At 40.3% G+C, this 22,312-nt stretch overlaps 2 protein-coding genes across 2 annotated transcripts in view; one reads left to right on the forward strand and one right to left on the reverse strand.

The window, feature by feature from the left end:
* ctnna1 (catenin (cadherin-associated protein), alpha 1) overlaps positions 1 to 22,312 on the reverse strand; it is a 76,106-nt gene that overhangs the window by 38,277 nt on the left and 15,517 nt on the right. Inside the window, exon 7 of the mRNA XM_056600412.1 lies at positions 19,090 to 19,293. Within this exon, the coding sequence (XP_056456387.1) occupies positions 19,090 to 19,293 (204 nt within the window). The remainder of the gene's footprint in view (positions 1 to 19,089; positions 19,294 to 22,312) is intronic.
* On the forward strand, positions 2,951 to 6,598 carry lrrtm2 (leucine rich repeat transmembrane neuronal 2). Its single transcript, XM_056600413.1, has 2 exons — positions 2,951 to 3,740; positions 4,344 to 6,598. Exons 1-2 carry the CDS (start codon positions 3,737 to 3,739, stop codon positions 5,984 to 5,986), a joined length of 1,647 nt encoding a protein of 548 aa, XP_056456388.1. The 5' UTR covers positions 2,951 to 3,736; the 3' UTR covers positions 5,987 to 6,598.

The following is a 22,312-nucleotide window of genomic DNA, read 5'->3' on the forward strand; positions in this document are numbered from 1 at the left end:
GGTCATGTACATGGTTACCAGCCAGGGAGCCTCATCGGTGTTAATCCACCGTGGCTTTGTGAAGACAAAACGCAGTGCTGTGGCAGAGGTCTGCACTGCTCTGCCTACACTAAATCAATCCCACTTTAGTCATACCTAGTCTATGCGTTGTATTCCCAGACATTAGAGGTTACGCGGTTCTTCCCCCAGTAGCTGATGCAAGGGCAGTTAGAGATTGCGGCATAATTCACAATACTAAAGTCGAGGCTACCTCCATTTTCTCTCCCATAGGACAGATTTAGGGACATTCTTTGTCGGCCACATCAGCAGTCACAGGGGCTGTGCAGAAATCGTTTAAATGAAAATAAAGGGGTTCTTTGTGGGCATAATGATCACAGAGTCTGCGATATTGATCCCACACCAGCAAGTCGCCTTAATTGGGCCTCCAATAAGAACACTGCATTGCACTCAATTTAAACAGCATTCTGAGATCAAGATTTGAGGCTGGAGCCAGCCATATCCACGGAGTATAGATCATTTCAACTGCGAGACATAAACGGTTCCATTTTTCCCACTCCCTCCCTCACACATTCAACAGAGTCCCAATAGGAGATCGAGGCGATCATACTTTAGTGGACAAGGATGGCAGCGAGTATGCCAAGTGACCCAAAAAAGAATACAAAAAAAAGGGGAAAGAAAATAGCAGACAGATTCAGGACTCTATACACCGAGTTTGGAGTCAAAAAGACAATAAAGAAAAGGTTATATTTGGCTGCTTCGATTAATATTTAAGTGATGCATGAACAATAGATGGACAAAAAACAAAGAGTAACACTCTGTACCAGTGCTCATCATAATTCTCCAACAGATGTTAACACAGAACCGCAGATCACAACCATTTCTTTGGTGCGGGAGCTTTTGTACTTTGGACGCCTGGACCGTTTGCTGGATATCAATTTCCCAACAAAGCCTGAATTCTTAATGCGATTATGTGTGCATTCTTAGGCTTAACACAAACAGACAAATAGGGAAACGTGTTTGCTACTGCCACTGCAGCTTATGTTCAGGTGTAAACATGTTGTAAGCTTTTGTCAGGTCCCGGCATTCCTGCTTAGAATGTGAACCTATGTTTTGGACAATACAGGTACATCGAAAGGGGGAATGAGCACAATGTTACTAGTGGTAAAAATCACTGCGTAAATATTTGGTTTCCCACCAACAGCCAAGACGCACAGTGTTATCATTAATTTTAGTCTCTCTGCAGGGGAAAAAAAAAGTCCCTGGAGTTTTGTATGTGGATGAGCCCCAACACCGTCATGTTCAACTCCTGGCATAACCACGGTGTAAGCACGCGGTATTCACCACTGCCATAGCCACACACGGCTTCACGTCACTTCAGGGATGTGCACAGTCCAGTTTCAGAATGTTATCTTGTGATTATTTTGCTAGCAGTTGCCAGTCGCAAGTGTAGTACAGAATAATAAGGGGAAAGGAGAGTAAACGCGCTATAGAAAACTATTTATAAATTATAATAAGAAAATCTCAGAGCAAGGATGGTTGCATTTTGTGAAGGTTGCCAGTCAGAATAGGCATAACTGCGGCTATGATGTTTTATAACCATTAAAAGATTTCCATAATTGTCGTAATATATTCCTAAAAAATATTTAGTCAGACACATTGGATTGCAGCTACATTTCCATGCATAACCTCAGCCAAATATGTGGCATGTAGCCTCATTGAATTTCCTGCATCACATCAACATTAGCCTTTATGGCCATTTTTTTGGTTGATTGGTTTAACAATTAGGGAGCACCAAGGTCACTCACTGCTGATCACTGAGCCTAAGGTACCTACTGAAAAATAGGATATCCCAATCCTATTTCATATAAACCCAACAGCATTGACCTACTTTGGAGTTGGAATGGGACAGAGGATTTCTTTATGCACTGTACCATTCAGATGCTATGCTAATTGCCACATAGTATTATATTAATACCCATGATCCAAATATCTTGATGCTGGATATAGTATTGGAAATGCATCATTTACAATACACTATTTTAACTTGAGTGCATCCATCTAGTGGAGTTACATATTCCTGATGCGTCTATTCAGAATCTGTCTTTGTCAATTATTTAAAACCAATGCCCTTTGTGAATATGAGTTACTTAAATGTACTCCTCGAAATGCCAAATTTAATGACCAATGAACTTGAGCATGAACTATCCTACAGAGCCTGGTTTACTTTCTAAAAAGCCTTACATCAATTAAAGTGCATATTCCGAGTCTGGAAATTAAATTAAATATGAAATGCGTACATGTTGAAATAATGTTTGGGGATTAAAACGACAAAATGCTATAAATATACATACATTTATACATAAATCTTTAAATTATTATCATTTTATTTTGCTAGGCCTGTGGGGGAATTATTTGGGTTGGAAAATGCTTTATTAAAACCCTGTGCAAAAAATAAAAAGACCAACAAATCTAAAAACAAAATGTGATTCTTTCAGCCAATAATGAAAATGAGTCAGCTTTAAGATCACTCTGATGGCCTTGTGTTTTACCCCAATAGGCATTTCGTCCAAGCATTGTTATGTTACTGCTGCTTTGATTAAACTTCAGATAAGCTGGCAGCACTTCATATGGCCATGCTCAAAAATTAAAGAACCACACTCTGGAGGTCTGAATTATAGATTACAACTAGACACACTTTCTGTTCTGTAGACATATGGGGTTGAGAACCATCTTGGGTCACCCTTTGCAATCTATAATGTTTCACTATGAAATCAGTTTTCTTTGATAAATCCATTTTGCTTATAGTTCTCAAATGTATACGACTAACACCGAGGAGAGCCTCAGATTTACAGCCATGGTTAATTTCAACAGTGAGCTGCCGCAACACGTTGAGATATCAATATTCTGACTATGACGAGCCAGTGGGAGGAGGAATGGACGCGAGGGGGAGGGGGCAGATCGAGGTGCGCACATGCAGCGCGTACGAGGTAGAGAGCAAGTTACTGAGCAGGGGAGTGTGTCTGTGTGTATGAGAGAGGAGGGGAGAGAGAGAGAGAGGGAGAGAGAGAGAAACGGCACTGATGATCGACGCCAGGCTGCCACCACTCTGTAGCATTGAGTGGCTGCAACAAAAAGCACAGAATAACATCCACGACTGTGCTCTGCTTTTTTCCCCCTCTTCTCCTGCGTCTCTGCTTGCCGACGAACACTCCGCACATTGCGCTGCAGAGGCGGTGCCGAGACTGAGCTGGCGAGAGAATCGGGGGTCTCTGGCATCAACAAGTTAGGGTTTAGGGGACCTGAAGCCATGAAAGGGGAACACTTGATCGTCAATTAGGCAACTGATTTGACATTGTTGCCGTGGAATTGAGTGGAAGGATTTAAAAAGAAGAAAAGGAAGAGGTCGTTCTTTTCACCCGGGGTATTTTTGGACGCAAACGACCAACTTGAAGACGGAGAAAAAGGATTCCTTGTAGAAATGGAAAAGATGAGGCAGAGATCGGATCGTAACTAAAACACAGGAAAAACTAAATCCATTGGAATAAAAACATTTTGAGGAAATGGAATTTCCGATTTTGTTCTTACTGGACGGGCTCTCTACTGCTTTATTGAAGAGGCTGAATTATTTTGTGTTTACTCAAAAGGGTTTTCTCCCTATGGAATTGTGTTCCATCTGGCTGCTCCAAGAGTCTGCGGATAAAGACAGTTGAATGCAGCCTCCAATGTGCACAAAAGAATGGGTAAGTTAGTCCTTTTATCCGTCAAATCTAGAGCTGAATAGGGAGCAAGAGTAAAAGAGAGCGAGGCTGAAGACTAAAAGGCTATTGAGCCCTGCCCGTGTACGGCATTTGTCCTTCATCTTCCCTATTCATTAGCCTTCATTTTAAAACATATACATTTCTAATGAACGATATGCGCTTCATTACTAACAGATATATCTACGATGAGGATTCATACTTTTAACAAATAAAATGTGGAACTTGTAAAAAATGTAATAGTTGTATTGAAGCAAAAAGGAATTATTGAGCAAGAAAAGAAAAAAAAGCACACAATATGTCACAATACCAACTAAGACGTCATTAAGGGTGAGCTAACTAAACGGGTCATGTTAAGTGGTTTTCTTTGAGCTCATTAAGATACAAAAACCTTCCTCACAGAAAAAAACATGCATAGCGACTGAAAATCCTCATTCAATTTGATTAAGAAAGTCTGTAGTTCACAACGCATTGAAGAGAAAAAAACAACGCAGGGAGACAAGAGCATGTTGCCATGCATCAGCAATAAGAGCTCTGCAGAGATTTGCTTTCCCACCTCAGTTCATTTTTATCTTTGAACCCACCCAGGTTTCCATTCAAGGTGGCCATTGGTGGGACCCGCACCAACGGCACTCTGTCTATGTCTGATCAGCATGCTGCTACTGTGTCTGCTGCCTCCTGCGTCGTGCACAACCTGCCCTCAGAAATGCCGCTGTGAGGACCTGCAGTTCTACTGCGACACGCAGGGGCTCCAAGCGCCCCCAGATGGCGTGGACAAGGGGGCCTTGGGGCTGTCCCTACGCCACAACAGCATCAGCGAGCTCAGCCCCGACCAATTCTATGGCTTCAGCCAGCTCACCTGGCTCCACCTAGACCACAATCAGATCACCACCGTTCAAGAGGACGCCTTTCAGGGCCTCTACAAACTCAAGGACCTCAACCTGAGCTCCAATCGCATCACCAAGTTGCCCAACACAACCTTCATTCACCTCATCAACCTACAAATATTGGACCTATCCTTTAATCAGATGACTGCATTGGAACCAGAACTATTTCATGGACTGAGGAAGCTCCAGATTCTCCATCTGCGCTCCAACTCCCTCCGTACCACACCTGTACGGGCCTTCTGGGACTGCCGCAGCCTGGAGTATCTGGGCCTGAGCAACAACCGTCTGCGGAGCTTGGCCAGGAACGGCTTTGCTGGGCTCATTAAGCTCCGAGAGCTGCATTTGGAACACAATCAGCTAACCAAGATCAACCTAGCCCATTTCCCTCGCCTGGTGGCCCTTCAATCTCTCCATATACAATGGAATAAGATCAACAATCTGACCTGTGGCATGGAGTGGACCTGGACCACCTTAGAAAAGCTTGACTTAACCGGGAATGAGATCCGGGTCCTGACACCTGACGTGTTTGAAACATTGCCAAACTTAAAGATTTTGCTTCTGGATAACAACAAACTGAGCAGTCTGGATCCACTGGTCATGGATATGTGGAAGTCACTGGGCACCATTGGCCTGTCTAGTAACCTTTGGGAATGTACCAAAAGGATCTGCTCTCTGGCCACATGGCTGAGTACCTTCAAGGGGAGGTGGGAACATTCAATCCTTTGCCATAGTCCAGAATATGCCCAGGGTGAGGAGATACTAGATGCAGTGTATGGATTCCAGCTCTGCCATAACTTTTCAGCACCAGTTGTACAAACCATTAGCACCACCACGGAGGCCACTACAACCCCAGAGGTCACAAGCTCGCTTTTCGGAATAATGCAGCAGACAGCCACACAGGACTATGCAGAGGATTTTGGGAGCTTTACCACGTTTACCACCACCACGACGACCACTACTAAACCACCACGCACTGCTCCGGCCACCACTACCACGATGGAGGAGGCAGCGGTCACAGATGTCTTTGAAACAGACAATACTGTCCTGACCGATCGGGTTATCATTGGAACTATGGCCCTCCTGTTTTCATTCTTCTTCATTATTTTCATTGTGTTCATCTCACGTAAGTGCTGCCCTCCCACCTTGCGCCGGATACGCCACTGCTCGGCTATTCAGAACCGCAGACAGATGAGAACGCAGCAGCGCCAGCCTATGGCAGACCTTGCCACACAGGTACCCTATAATGAATACGAGCCCAGCCATGAAGAAGGAGCCCTTGTCATCATCAACGGTTATGGGCAGTGCAAGTGTCAGCAACTGCCTTATAAAGAGTGTGAAGTATGAACTCTTATTTATTCCTAGAGCATATGGTTTGCCATTTGACCATTTCAGATGATACAGGGTTTGTTTGTTTTTATTTCCAGTTTCTATAAATATATATATATATATATATATATACAAACATAATTTCTACGTTTTGAGATTATGAGAGCTGTTGAATGGGGAAATGAGGAGGGTTGGCTTTGACAGTTATAGGACGATGTAGAAATGTTCACAAATTTATTTTTCTATGGATGCAGAGTTGTTCATATCAGGCAGGGGCAATCACTTTGAATGGGAAACTAAACTGTGAGATTTGTCTCCTCATTGTCAATATATTCTGCAGCACAGAGTGGATAATTAGCCAGAAGGCCCTCTGCTAAACGAAGATTTAGTGGGGAAAGATTAATATACAAACAAACGTGTTTTCATATACAAAGTTACCAAATAGACTCTTTGATGAAGTTTATATAATGCACCAGACACAAGAATTTGATTGATAAATCAAATTAGTATACGTTTCCTTCCCTCGTTATGAATAAAAAATGATAAATGGTAAGTCACCGTCAGGTTCCCTCTCAATTTGGATTCCTTCAAATTGTATTTTATTTTACATGTTCAGTTTTATCCTTAATTGATTTGTTTTCATATGTTTAAGTACAAAACATTTCCATGTACCATTTGTACAAAGGTTGATGGATAATTTATCAAAATTACTGTTAAATGTTTTATTGGCTCCAGACACTCACTGTGAATATAATTTCCAACAAATTAACCCACAAACCATTGTTTACTTGCAATCCAATATATATATATATATTATATTTTTTACTATTCAATTACTAAGAAGAAGAGGTTAAACGGTTTCAAACTTAAGATTGAGTTTCCCTAGGGCCCAGTGGAACATCCTCTTCATTAATCGGGCCTGACAAGCTCAAGATTTAATCAATTACGGCCAAGCAAAAGCAAAAAAAAAAAAAGATGCGTCCCAACATGTCACCCACCCCAGTGATGAGTTATGTTATTGGATCACTCAAAAGTTGTTGTAGACACACACACACACACACACACACACACACACACAGTGTTCATCAGTCAAGAACATTGCTTAAAAACATTCGCTTCAAAAACCTAACCAATTCATCAAAGAGGGTTTTGGCTCTAAAATAAAAAAACACAGCAGAGAAAGAGCCAGTCGACAGTGCAGTCTAAACTTGGGTTGATGGAGCAAAATTAGCTCTCGTGATACGCAAACAGGGGAGCCTGGGTCAGGAGACATTTGTATGCAGCAGGGCGAGGACGTGCATTAGCATCAGACTAAAGCCGCTGCAGCAGCTCCGCAGCTCTTTGTGTTCGACTGGGCTGTGGGGGCAGGGTGGACCAGAGGAAGCAGGCAGAGGTGATGGGATGGCGAAGAGGGCCGACTAACAGGCTAGTAACTAAGGTTTATCTGAGCCAATGAATGCCCTTCCTGACAAGTAATGGTATTCCATACAAGCCAACTGTAGTTTGAAAAAGGGGGGATTAAATGTGAAACATTGTCCTGACAGTACAGCAAAGATGATTCAGAAATAGGATTGAGAATGCGACATTGGGTCTTTCGTTTTGCTACCAGTTCATGTAAAAAAGAAAAAAGAGGTGCCGGTAGCATTGTTGTGATGTCCTATTTTAAGAGTATGAAATCGTTCCATCACCAAGTTTAGCTTTTGGATTCATTTCTACAACCGATTTATATCATAATAAATAAAAGCAACTTGAGGAGTTGGTGCAACATTTCTGTCTGTAAGCAATCATAAAGCAAACATTGGCAGGTGCTCCATTGATGGCTCTGCAAGATGTCATCTGTAGGAAGCATGACTTTCTACAGAATTGCATTATTTAGACTTGCCTTTTCAAAACAATATTATCAATTCATTTCATCTTGTCATCTAGAAGGCTAGTAAGTACCTAGCAAATGAATCAGAGGGTGAACTGAAAGAATATACACATCCATCTTTAATAACTGTAGCAATTTAGATCCTGACAATAACACCATACTGTAAAAGGCCAACTGTCAGTGTATACCAAAATCAATTGTATTACTTTCTTAAAACCCAAGGGACACCGACTACATTATTCACCAAATGCTATGATCCCATTTGTTTTCTACTTCCTTCTCAATCGCAGTTGCTCACAATTGCCCTTCAAATCAGTCTTGCATGTTCAAAGTCAGCACAGAGTTATTTTTATCTTAATGTAATTCAGCAAACACTGTTGAGAAGCCTTGTTTTTGATAGTGGGGAGGAATGGGGATGCGTGGATTTTTAATGTTCTGTCAAATCACTTGACATTTCACTGTTTAAGATGAAGCTTGTACCAAGTGACAAAAGAAAAAATCCACACAATTTGTAGAAATATGCATCCCTTTGCACTCTGGCTCTTTGTCAACTGTTTTCGGTTCTTGTCATACTCTTGCCCTGTTCCCTTTCCTGCCTAAATAGAAAAGAAAAAACCACCCCCTTTCTCTCCCCCAACCTCTTTGTGCAAAATGAATGCTTTTCTCCTCCCTGTTCCTTTTGTATTGTAATATGTAAAATTTCATATCTGTAAAGTGGATAAGATGTGGCAAACAAAAAAAAAGTCTTACCCCTCCCCCATCCCTTCAAAACATATATTTTTTAAATAAAATGACTACAACTTACTGAGTGTTTGCTTCCTGATGGATGCGTACAAGTAGGGGTCTAAGGTTAAACAAATTAGTTCTAATCAGAGCAACGATTGAAAGGACTTTCAATTGGGGCAGTTTGAAGTATTATTTCTATTTAATACATGTCCCATTGAGCCAAATGTTTATCACTCTTAGTTTCTAAAACTGCAGAAATGACCATTACATGCAGAAACGTCCAAATCTTTCGTTGAAAGATGGAAACAATAGACCAAGCAGGAAACGATTGGGAAGTAGATTCAGGCTATGTTCTATTTCCCTTCAATACTGAGAAGCAAAAATCAAATACCAATACAGTTTAAGCCCAGTCCTGCACAGACAAACTAAAATAACATGCTGCCTGAATTATTCTCATCAAATGGAGGGACATTTGCGCGAGCCATCCCAAGCCCCAAGGCTTTAATGGTGCTGCAGGAACCATGAGAAATGATTGACAGTGGTTGAAAATGATTATCTAAACCACTGACTCATGATATAAACAAAATAGCAATGAGAGGAATTACCTCAGAATTTTGCTGGAGGCCAACTCATCCTATTAAAGTGTATTTTTCTTGATGCTGGGACTGAAGACCTTTCAGAATGTGCATACAAGGTTGGCCCAATTCAAATACAGAGGTTGCTCCCAAGTGCTCCAGATGGCTCAACTGTTACTGTAAGAAGCCACTGGAGTGTTATAGATTTGAAATTGTAGCCCATTAAAACTCCCTTTTTAAGGCAAACCTTTTTTATTTTATAAAAAGTTTTGAGGCTTGTGAACATACTCTGAAATGTAGGCCCTCTCAGATTATCTAAAGCAGGGAAAACATGTCTGCAACACAGGGTTGTGGTGGCGATGTAATCAATACACAATATCAATGCAGGAGAATTTATTTACAATAGAAAAAAAAAATGTATGTTGCTCTTAAGCATTTTGGTTGAACCAATCAATGCTTGGTTTGCCTGATTGTGCTTAAGAATTCCAAATGATTAACTGTTGAATAGGGTAGTAAAACTTCAGGGTGGATTGCCATTTTCTCCAGTTGATTTGGACAAGGAAGTTTCCATATATTTAGAATTAATATCTAAACAAAAGACAGCATCATGGGGAAGGCCACCAATTGCAGATGGAAAAAGGTTGATTTGACAGTATGAATATCAAAGAATCATGCAAAGGTCATTTTGGCATTTCAGGTTGGCATTGCATTTTGTGCATTTGTCATTTTCCCCTTACGGCAAGAAATGGGCATATATAACCATGGATTTAACTTTGGACTTTTAGGCCATGTAATAACACAACCCCGACACAAGAACCACAACATTATATTCCAAAACACCCCTCCTGACCACAAAAAAACATTGATAGCATAGCTGTTGCATCCATTGCCTTTCAATGCAATGTGACAAAGGGTATCATGACAAGGGTTACTGTGTCACTCACTATGAACAGAGAAAATAATGTTTTTGACCTGGAAAAGGGGTTTCCCAACAGCTAATTAGCCTCGAGATTAAGGTCATTGCTTATTTTGTTTGGTTAGATAATTTTCTTCTATAAACATGTACCTGGCCCATATAGTGGGGGACATACACATGTCAATAAATTGTTAAAAATAAATAAACAGGCAACCGTGTTTTGTTTCTCCACAATAAAAGGCCCATAAAACACAAGGAAAGGAGATAAACTTTGAATTAATGTCAATAAATTATAATGACTAACTTCATTCTGCATAATTTACTATATAAATGGTAATTTGTCATGACAATCTCACCATAAACATTTTGGATATAAATTATGCCGTTAAGGTAAATTAAGTAGACTGGATATACCCTTCAATGAATATACTGTGGCCATTAAGTGAAAAAATAAAACGGTGAGTGAGGGACAGACAGACCCATCCATCTACCTACCCATATGGCATCATTTGCTTCAAATCCAAGAATAATCTACACATGAAGAAACCCCCCCAAAAGAATGATTGTCATAATCATTTGCAATTGAAATTTCCAATTACAAACTGGAAATATAAATTAAACTCTGGAGAGGGTAGTCTCAGAAAGCCCATAATTGTATCCATTTTAGGAAAGTTAAATTGAACAATTAGTGCCTAATAAGGCCAAGGCAGAGCAGAGTAATTCATTTGAACCTAATGCTGGGTATGCACTACAGGATAAGAAGCCAGATTTTGAGCCCGATTTGCCCTTTCCGACTCTGGTCAGCAATGAATTTACTGAGGATTTATTTTGCAAGATTATCCAGTAGGGATGGGCGTGAGGAATCGGTTATCCGAGTACTCCTCGTTACAAATGAACTTGGTTGGTGGACAGGCAAACTCGAGTTTGCATATCCACACACAAACAACGTTTTCTGAAGCAAATTAGTCAACTTTCTGTGCGGCGCCACTAACGCATGCCGTGGGCACAAAGCAAATTAAATGTATCAAATTTCTGTGTGGCACGTGCCTTGTGCAGGCACGCCAGAATTCAAAAAGTTAAGAGATGAGGCTGTTAAAGCAAAGCGCAGCGAAGAATTGAAATACTTTATTTCATAAGGTGAAATGTAAAATATGCCAAGCGAAATCGAGCTACCAGAGTACTACAAGTACTATGCGGCAACATATGCTCCTGAAACACAACGGTGAGTTCGGGAAAGCAGACCCGCAGCAACCAAGTGTGTCGGCTATTTTCACCCCCGCAAGACGCAGCTGTAATCCCGGCCGTGTAGAGAAGATCAGTATTTCCATAGTCCATTTGCTACCGTTTTATTTGCAGCTTTAAATTATTTGCAATGGTTAGGCTACTTGTTTCGTTTTTTTTTTTTTTAAAGCGTTACAGGCCTTGGTTCGACATGATTTAAATTGTGAGACGCATATTTATTTTTGTAAGGAAAATGTGTTTTGAACGTTTGCAAAAATAAATACTCAGATAAATCTGACTGTTTTGATGGAGAATATATTACATGTTTGGTTGGTAATATTGCCGTTCAGCATTAGGCCTATTCCTGCTGCAGATGCGTTGCATTCTAAAAATAGATTTGATTACTCGATTGATCCTCGAGGAATTCCTTCGATCACTCGAGTTTGGAATTTACTACTCGTGCCCATCCTTATTATCCAGTGTTATGTGGGGTATTGGTAACATTGGATTTACTTCCCCAAACAGTCGGGGAAGTGGCTAAAATATTTTTTGCGCTCCGTCTCCATGTCTTTATCTTTTGTTCTTCAGTAGTTCATTAGGATGTCCGCCATGTTTGCTTAAGCTAAAGACATGTTTTTGATCACAAGATTGAAAGGATTTCAGATAGAGAATAAGGACTGGATTAATGTGGAATGGAATTGGTTAGTGTGCGGTGTAAGGAGCAAACAAATATAACTTCTATAGTAAGGTGTGTGCTCTCTGGTTCTCTAAATTGACCAGTGCGTTCCAGGCTTTTTGTGTGAATTTTCTAGCATCCATCTGATAATGCGTGCTGCTTCCCTAGTGTGCATTGACATAATTAGGTACTCAAAGCACTGAATTTGCAGGGGGAAAAAAGGATCCTTTTGCAGATGCCAGTGTACGGTTACAAACAATAAATCATTTTTTTCCCAAATCAAACCTTGAAATGTGACAATGCTTTTCATTCGTTTGTATTTTAATAGCCAAGAAAATGTATTGAAAGGTAAAAATCTGAAATGATCTAAATACAATTTGAAATAATGTGTGTTTGGACAATAAAAGACAATCTGTTCAAACTAAATGTCCTGTTTAGTTTACAGAGACAAAATATTGGATGTTAAAGAAATCGTGAGCATGATGAAGCATCAGCACTGAGCATCAAATATATTCATATTTAACCAATGCATACATTGCTGATATCTTGTCTCTGGCAACCCTGAGTCTGAGCTCAGGGTTGAAAAAACGCTTTTTCATTGACATTTCACAGGAGGTTACAAAATTGCATCAAAAACACCAATGATGAGGATACATTTTATTCCCTTCATAGTTTCCTTCAAACCTGACACAAAAACTCAGTCAATCATAAAAAATCTGCACATTTGAACATTCCCAATAACGACCCCCTCTGGTTTAAGAAACACTGCATTGAATTCTCTAATGTGGTGCCTCTAGTCATTTAAACAGTGAGTAAGCAAAATGTAAAATTGCTATTAATTTCTCATTTGCTTTCCCTGCAAGCATAGTAGCCTAATATTTACGTCAAAATATTAACTGTTTGTAAGCCAAGTGCTGAGCATGAGCAACAGCTCACCAAAAGCTGACTGTCAGGGTCATAGCTTTATCACCTTTTGTCTAGTTTCGAACAGTGTTAATTTGAGCAAAAGAGAAGGCACATAAGGTAAATGTGTTCATGCATATTTGCACAGTTAATATCACACAACCTTAGAGTGCTGAGACAAAAAAGGAAGGAAAAAAACAATAAGACACCGTCCTTCAGAGGAGAAATTGTGCATTATTTGTAAGAGGGCAGACATTAATATGATTTATCAGTGTGACGGCTGGGTTTGCATGATAATGAAGGTCACTTAATGCGTGTTGTCCTTTCCATCGTTTAACCCCTGCTTCTCAAGGTCAGCATGTTTAGACCCCCACATACATGATGCTTTAGGTGCGCAAGCATGTCGGTTTCCAATATGTCAGATTGAGACATCATGTCCTAAGCAGTAAACGACTCTTCATCACAAACCAAGTCACAAAATCCATTTAACCTCGTCATTCTGATACACAGTATATGGGAATAGACGCAAACTGATTTGCGGTTTACTAGACTTCCAAATATATTGCATACTTGTGTCATTGTGCACTAACAAAGAACACAAAGGTCAGATCTTAGACATGAATTTTAAATAAGGAAAAAACAGTATTGAAAAGAAATACACGATGGTCCAACACATATTTAGGAACATCTGCTGGTCTTGAAGTCAAATAGTGACACTGTGGCAAATTAATTAAAAACCATGAACTCAGACATGTTTTTATTTATAAAATGTCTACCTCACCTGCAAGACACGTACACACACAAACTAGAATGGGGTATCGCTATGTCACTTCTTTCTTTCCAAGTTAGATATGGTTAAATATAAGCATGTGCTGAAGAACAAAACTACAATGGAACCAGCTACCGAGTGTAGGCGTTTTGATGCCAAACCAGCCAGTATTGCAGACATCAATTCTGGAAGCAATGAGCCAAACAGAAAACAAAGCTGAAATCCTATTAGTTCACATCAAGAGACCTGAGGTGACATTTGTACTGAGCACTAGCAACAAGGGATCTGCCAAGCTCTGGAAGAAGAGAATTACCACATAAATGAATATAAAGTTACTTTCATTTTTCCCTTCGATCAATAGTGAACACTGCCATTTTTTTTCATATAACCTTTGTTGCTGTGCTTCATATATAAACCGGGCACGGCCCGAATGTGCAGCGATCATTGACCTTCAAATTTGTTACAAGTCTCCCTGACCAGCCCTGCTAAAGGGATTAGGAACACAATATCCGACACCCATTGTCGAGACCAGAACGATACTGGGGAAGGATTGTTCAGTTGTACACATCCAAATGATAGAATGTTGCAAGTTAAGTTACAATGTTGTTATTGTAACTAGACATCTCGATGCCAGTTTACTGAAACAGATATTATACTATTATTTTAATGCAGTTGAAGATTCAGTAGAGACAAAGTCAACATATATGGCTTAAGTAGCTGTATTCCTACCAAATCATTTATATTCTAGAGAGTGCAAGGAATATTTTTGCAATGCTATTCTTTAGGCCATTTGTACAGCGATATATACGTTTTCCAAGACAATAAAAGGCAATTGTCTTGAACCATTATGGAGTTCATCAACCCACTCTCTTTGAATGAGTGAATTTATTCGTGACTGGTGCTTTCATGACAGCCATGTCTCATTTGTTGTTTGTCATTTTCCGGTCTTCAATATTTCAAATTAATGTCTGATTTCTTTGCTAAACTGAGCTTGGTGAAATGTCAGTATTTTATTTCAAGACACAGGAAATGGACTGGGAAAGGGTTCAGAGGTTGAACACAATATCCCACGCAACATCTTTATGGCAGCAGTTAAATCATGCTATTGTCCTCGTCAGGAGAACATAATGGCCACAGAAGGAAAGCAAATAGAGCACCACCTCATTTCGACACGCTTTGCTTTTGATTTATTGATAGCCCTACCACTTGGAATAAAATAATTTCAGGGATGAAGATACATTAAATATGTATTTTTCCAATCACAATTAATTGATTGCACTTATCCACTGTACTCTCATCACATGATTTGAATCATGCATTGATCAGCAGTAGTGAACAATTAATTACTTGAACAGATTACCCTGTAGTTATAAATAGCTTCTGTTGGCTGCAATGGAAAAGATCCTAGATGTTGCTAGGAATCTTGAAATCAACTGTGATTTCAGGTGCATGACAAGGTAGTCTATAGGTGAATCATGGTGAGATATCACGAAAGGGGCAACTTTGAAAACTCGTATTCAAACCATAATATATTTCATTTATAAACAATTTATGTTTACCATGTTATTTTGAAAAGGTACCAATGTCCAGGCATGAATTCAAGTTGGACATTTATTGATTTACACATTCTTATAATTCTGTAAACTAAGGTGGCAACAAATGATTATATGTATTATTGTTTATATTATTATTTTGGTTTGGTTTAGTTACCAGAGCTAGATTGATTACTTTTATATTCATCCGACAAGCAGCCAAGACAATTTGATAGGATTAGTGTTATAAGTGGATGACTGGAAACGGTGTAAAGAAATCAATTGAAAGATAAGCTATGACATGATTCGTACGCAAAAATGTTTGCTAGTTTAAAGCACTTAAGAATCAGAATCAGCAGATGGTATTTCAAACAAACAATACAAATAGTCTTTGTTGGACCGCAAACAAACCTAAACCTATAAAAAAATCAGTACCTTTCAGGCCAAGCCAATTTTAAGATTATACGACAAGGCTTTGCAATGTCACTCAATATGCACCTATCAAGAGTGCATATTAATGATCTGTTTAATAAATTATTGTATTTCTTTGTAAAATCATTGCAAAATTCATCTGAACTCTTTAGAATTAACAACCCCTAGAAAGGATTGCCAGACTAATGAGAGAACTACTACAGCATCACATCTGCCCTGTGTGCGCTATAGTGATCACAAGAAAAGCCAGGGCAAAAACAAAGGGCTGTTTGGTTTAAAGGCAAATTTCATATGTGGCTAATAATTATTGTGTCTGACCCCCAGTGACACATTGTGCCTGAGGAGCACACAATAAGAGGGAACCAAATTACAAGACATTGATTCATGTTATTGATATTCGTGTGAAGCCCTATATGATCAAATGTGATCTTGTATGAGCTCAATTTTCCATGCAGAGACCAAAGTGTTGCAGCACAGAAAATAAGACCGTAGCTACTAGAAAGTGAGCAGACCAGACAACAAGCAATGAATCACTGCTCGAGTCTCAAAAGAGAATACTTCTGAAACCCTACTAGAACAGCAGTGCGATAATGATTTTGAATATGGTAAAAGGCTTTATGGAGAATGTTTCTTTGACAAAACTTTGTTGATGGTTATTTGAACCAATGATGCCTTTGCACTTTAGTTTCAAGGTGAAATGACATGACATCTTATTATCTGCAACCTCCCTTCTGAAATGTAGCTTGACAAAGCTCAAGGAAAAATGCAAACCATTCTTTAAACCCATGTCCCGTTTCTAGCCATGGTTACCTACACTTAAAAGCCATTATTCAATTGTTGTCTTCCATTTAGAGTTAAATCTGATTACTATGAGGATGGCAAGTTAGGTGAGTCACTCAGACATTCTTCCAATGAGCGCAAACAGTGGGAGCATAGTGCAATGGGGATAAAACAGAACACTTCCACTCAGTACAGTTGCCTGAGGCAAGAAGGCCGAGCGGAGGAGTGAGCCGTGTAGAGAGAATCATAATAGAAGACTGAAGACTGTAAGGTAAGAGAAAGAAAAGTTTGAGTAGGGAAGTGTGGTTGTGTGGGGGCGGGCAGCATGCAAATACACGGCGAAAATGCAGACGCCTATAATAGTATTTCATTAAAGAGGTCTTACTGATCTAGCAAGAACTTTCAATTATGATCCAACAGATAATGCAGGACACCTGCTGAGGGCTTTTTGAATGGCATCATATTAATGTCAAAGCGCCATGGCATCGGTCTATTCTGTACAAAATCTTGACAGATGCTGGAAACCGGATATGCATTATTAATCGTGGCAGAAATGGTGAGGCTCAGGAAGTGCCGTGCAAGGCTGTCACGGCAATATGGAATAATGAAGGGCACGCTATGTGGCCCTATGGAAGCACACCATGCACTCTCTACTCTCCATCATCTCTGGATTAAGAGGACTTGTTACAATCTACCATTTAAATGCGCCTTAAAAGGGGAAGGTGCATCGGCAAACATTGAAGGTCATGGCAGTGAACAGGCATCTAAAGCGCACTTGCCACTTTCGGTGGCAGGCCAGACCAACCACCGACTCTCTACCTGACAGCCATTTCCCCCAGAGGCTCTTCTAGGGGGTAATATGTTAAACGGGCCAGTCAATCAATGACTACATGAAAATACAATCCGTTGTCACAGATGGCACTGCACTTCCCTATATTTAAGGCTATAAAATGGTTAATTGTAACCAGAAGTGTCATTTTTTATTCCTTTCCATTTGTAATGTCTAAAACATATGACAAGGAAATGGTTGCACTGGGATCCATGCATCTACTTTTAAGACACATAGCCATTCAGCACACACGATTCTAAGGCATGATAAACTATAAGGTCCCCTGACCATTTCTAACACGCCATGGCATTTACTGGGTCAGATGTCAAAGCTACTACCTTGCAAAAGCAAAATAAAACATTACAAATGCATTTATTTGTGAAAGACTAACTAATTCTCTGCCTGAAAGGCCCTCTCATTGTCAATATCAAAAGGGAAAATAAATTCCTGGGTTAAATTACCAGGACGGGATTCAGATGGTGGTTAAAAACACAGATTTTGTCAGAGGGAGAGAAAGAAACGTCTGGGAAAACACGAAATGAAAAGTAAAAAATATGAATTAAATAAATAGTGAGATTAAGAGGGCAAAACTGTTTTGCCCTCTTAATCTCACTATTTACTATTTACACTAGTCCCCTAAAATGGTGCTAAAGATTAGTGTAGCGTACTTTATTTTATAACTGTAATTCCCTTCCATGCTGCTAACAAGCAGTAATCAAGAATTATACCGCCTTAGATAGGATCCGGAGCCAACGTCATCACAAACGTCAGTGAAAAAACGATTTCATGAGGGCATCCGTCACCATGTTTCTGAGATGGTACATTCTGACGTCTCATTTTAGAAATGCCTTCTAATGTGGGACTCATTACATTTCCTGCCCCCTAATATCAGATCCAGAAGCCCTCGTTATGGAGATATTCTCCTGAAGACAACTTATTCGCCCGAGTGGATGAAACTTTGAGGACAGGATTCTAATAATGTATTTCTACAGTTTCCCTTCTACATGGTGTTAACTTGAAACCTTTCCAGCCACTTAATTTTTTTTTCATATTACTACTGCTGACTGAGTTTGAGAAACATCACGTTCCACGAGATTTGAGCTTGCAGCCGTCAGACTTTAGATATGAATCTGATGTCTGATTTGTGGGACTAATTGTCCTCCGACAGCCTCAATGATTCCAGCTGCTCATTTGAAAACATTAATCTTCATTTTGTCACGGCGATTACATGTACACTTGTGCTTGTGGGGCCACAAATCAATTACAGATCAAGCACAACAAACTCAGCAAAGTAAACTTGCTGTGTACCAAATATTTATTCTGAAACCTATATGAAACCCTTAATGGCTTTTTAGTTTGCGTTGCTGACATGGGATGAAATGGAATTAATGCCGTCTTAATGTGCGACATGCACACCCAGACATCATGATTTCTTGAGGTAAAGTGTTCCCCCTTACAAGCATAGTGAGGTGTTGGCACTTTTCCGATGCCATCGATTGAGAAAAGGCAGATTTCCCGAGGACAGCAAGCCAAGTTATCTTGAAACAAGTTAGTAAATACAATTGGAATTGATCCCATACTAGACACCCACTTCCAAGGCGTCCTTTGAAAAAAATAGCCCACTATCAACGATTGATAGTATAAATGAAGGTGGTATGTCTGTGTGATTTACGACTAGTAGAAACAACCGTAAATTCATAGGATGTACATGCATACATATATACCTCGGCGATAGATCCATGCGTCGCAACTTTATGAGGAATAACAAACCTGCCAATTTTAAAACCAGCATCGGTTTAAAATCCTGTTAAGCGGGGCGAGTGCTGGAGCCAGGCACAGAGTTCCTCTCCGCCTTGGTGTGTGTGAAGGGTAAAGAAAATAGGGGTACTTACATTGCCCATATATTCGGACAGAAGGTCCTGGAGAGCTTGGCGGACCGAGTTGCACTCTGCCACGATGCGCTCCCTGCGGTCATCGCGCGTGCATGAGGAGTCGGCCATGAGAGCGGCCCCACTGATTATGCTCTCCAGACGTTCCTCCAGGGAGGGGCGGAAGCGTTCCTCGCTGAAGGCCAGGGGGTCCACGATGATTTGTTTCTATAAAGATACAAGAGGAGGTGAATTTACTCATGGGGGTTGAGGGGGGGAAGCTTGAGACACCACACATCTTTCCCCTCTCCAAGCACAGGGAGCACGAGTTGATCTGACCGAATATGACAGGACAGCTGTAAAACCTAAGGGGAGAAGTTTTGACAGCTTTACTGCATTCACTTTATGAGCCTCGAGCCCCAAACACGATACCTTGGTTTATAGTTTGATCAGGGGGCTCTTGGATCTGTCAAATGAGGGCACCGTCAGCCAATGTAATACACTCTCAACATGTGAACACAGGGTTGAGGCATGTCCTTGCTTTCCAGGGACCGTGCTGGCAAACTTCTAATAATATGAGGGGAACGTTTCACAAGGTTCCTTGTTTTAAGTAAAGCGCCCTCTTAATTTGTACTCGCACAATTAAAGTAAAGCATGGCGATTAAAAATATATTACCACAAAGTGCATGTGATGAAAACATGCCGTCACTGGCTGTATTCTGTAGTCTAAAATTAATAGAAAATCATTTTAATAAAATGTATATCTAACATTAAAGAGAACTATATCCTGCACAATCACCAGCAGTCTCTTAAAGAATCGTGGGCTAAAAATAAAATATAATGAGCTTTGTTAGGAATAAAGAACTTTTTTGAAGAATAATTGGCCTTGAAAAGATGCAAGCACTGTTCTACACAAGTAGTTTATATAGAAGTTATTATTTGAAATGTATATGAAGCTTTCCTAATGGGGAACACCACTGAAATATATATTCAAGTGCCAGAGCTGATAAATAATGAAGTGTCGTATGGTGAGGGAGCAGTATCCCTCGACAGATGAGCCCAAGAATACATGGCAAGATAATACATCTACCTCGGAGCCTCAGAGATGAGCTGAAACTTAAAGAGAAGGCTACTTTTCTAGATGACACGCAGAAAGAACACTTGTTCATGTCCAATTTCATGGGGGCAGGGGTGCCACGGGTGGGCCCTGAATGACGCGCTGCAGAAGAATTGCGATGGGGTACGGTATCAAAAACAACGCTGGCGGCGTGAAGAGGAGGAAAGCAATCTTCCACTAGGACACAAAAAAAACATTTTTTGCCGCCAAGATATTCAACAATTCAGTTTTTAGAAATCCGCTTTATTAGGCAGCCCACCTTCCATCACAACCCACTACCAGCCCCCTCTATTTTATCTAATCTGACCTCCTCTGCTTGCGTGTCATATTGCCATGGCAACAGGCACTAGGGAGAGGAGAGGGAGAGAAAAAAGGAATGCGTGCGCGCGCATGCATGCGTGTGTGTGACTCATTGGTTAATTTTTGCCTTACACTTGAATTTGGGCATCTGAAAAGTGCTTGTATTTAAAATGCCTGCTAGTGAATTAAAAACTTGCCGCGTGACAAGAAACTACGGCCCCTAATAAAGATGGAGCTACGTTCACTTCATACCTTGCATAACGAATGCAGATTCTTGTCATTAATTTTGTGCCTAGGCAGACCTGTGTCACAGTGACGCTATAGTTATTGAATGGTGTCTCCCAGGCATGGGAGATGCACAGCCATCAGTCTTCCAATTCCCCCCTCCACTTTTGAAAAATGTAATGCCAATGTTGAAGAAATCTTTTGTCGCGGCACACATTATCTTCGGCAACTCGTGACCTCAAAAACCTTTTTCAACACATTTCGATGCTTAATGGACACTCAGGAATGCCTTGCTTACCTGACATTTACTCCTTGAGCCTTATCCCTAAACACACAAGTACCTTTCCGCTGTCTTTCTAAAGAGCGAATGCGCAAAGTGGGAACTTTTAGGTAAGCTCTATTTATGCAAATTATAATGAAGGCTGGTAAAGCAAATACCTGGGTTCTATCACACATATCTTGTTTTCATAAAAAAACAGGAAATTATAGACAAGCATCACTTACTCAAGCCTTGGGAACCATAGGCCGGGGGGTACATTTGTTTTCAGATTCATGGGTCATGTCTTTGTAAAGCTTTCTAAAAGAGTTGCGCACATTGGTAATGTACTTGATTAAATATTTTTAGAGCAGTTGAATTTATAAATCTTTAAGGCACAAGCTGATTCACTACATGGTTCCTTCCTTAATGATTCACAGGACATTCTACAAACCCTCCCTTGCATAGTTCAGCATGCAAATATAAATGTAATGAGGATTTGAGTCTACATGTAAAGTTACTTTTAGAGATCTCAAATTAATAGGGTAATTGTGATCGTGTTTAACCTACTCAATTGCAAACTAGAAGGGGATAACTCGATAACTCGATACATTTATTTTCACAATTAGGACCAGGACTACCCTGTGAGGAAGGAGTCCCCTTACGTTTCACAACATCAGAGACACGCTCTTATAGCATTAGAGAAGACAATAGTCAAGAGGAGTATGGAGGATTAGATAGAGAGCTGTTTAATCTCAAGCCCTATCTCATCATTGGAGGAGGAAACCGCCTGGAAATGCCTCATCCTCCTAAACCATTTCTGAAGATGTGGGGGCGAGGTAGAGACCAATGTGTAGTAGGGGAAAAGGAGTGAATCAGTGGCCTTTTGTTAGCCTTGGTTAATTTATTGCGCAGGTAAGGTTCCATTACATGGAATGGTGGAACTAGCATTGTGAATGACCATCGGAAGAGGAACTTGGAACGGTCCTCTTCCCATGGTCATTCCTAAAGCTAGTTGGGAATGGCCATTCTTTTGGTTGGGAAGGACCACAGGAAAAGGAATGTTCCATTACAGGGAAGAGGACCGTTCCATTACAGGGAAGAGGACCGTTCCATTACAGGGAAGGGGACCATTATTACAGAGAAAAGGACCTTTCCATTACATGGTAATGTATGGTCATTCCCAAAGCTAGTTGTCAAAGAATAAAGTGGACTTTGAACAGAAGGTGGGATGTTTGGCGCAATCATCATTTTACAAAATCAACTTCCAAACATCCTTCAAGATATTATTTTATGAGCATGCCCACATTGTTTTGGAAATGATGATCCAAGTTCAAATGACTGATATT

This window comes from Gadus chalcogrammus, chromosome 10 (genome assembly GCF_026213295.1).
Source record: "Gadus chalcogrammus isolate NIFS_2021 chromosome 10, NIFS_Gcha_1.0, whole genome shotgun sequence".
Lineage (NCBI taxonomy): Eukaryota > Metazoa > Chordata > Actinopteri > Gadiformes > Gadidae > Gadus > Gadus chalcogrammus.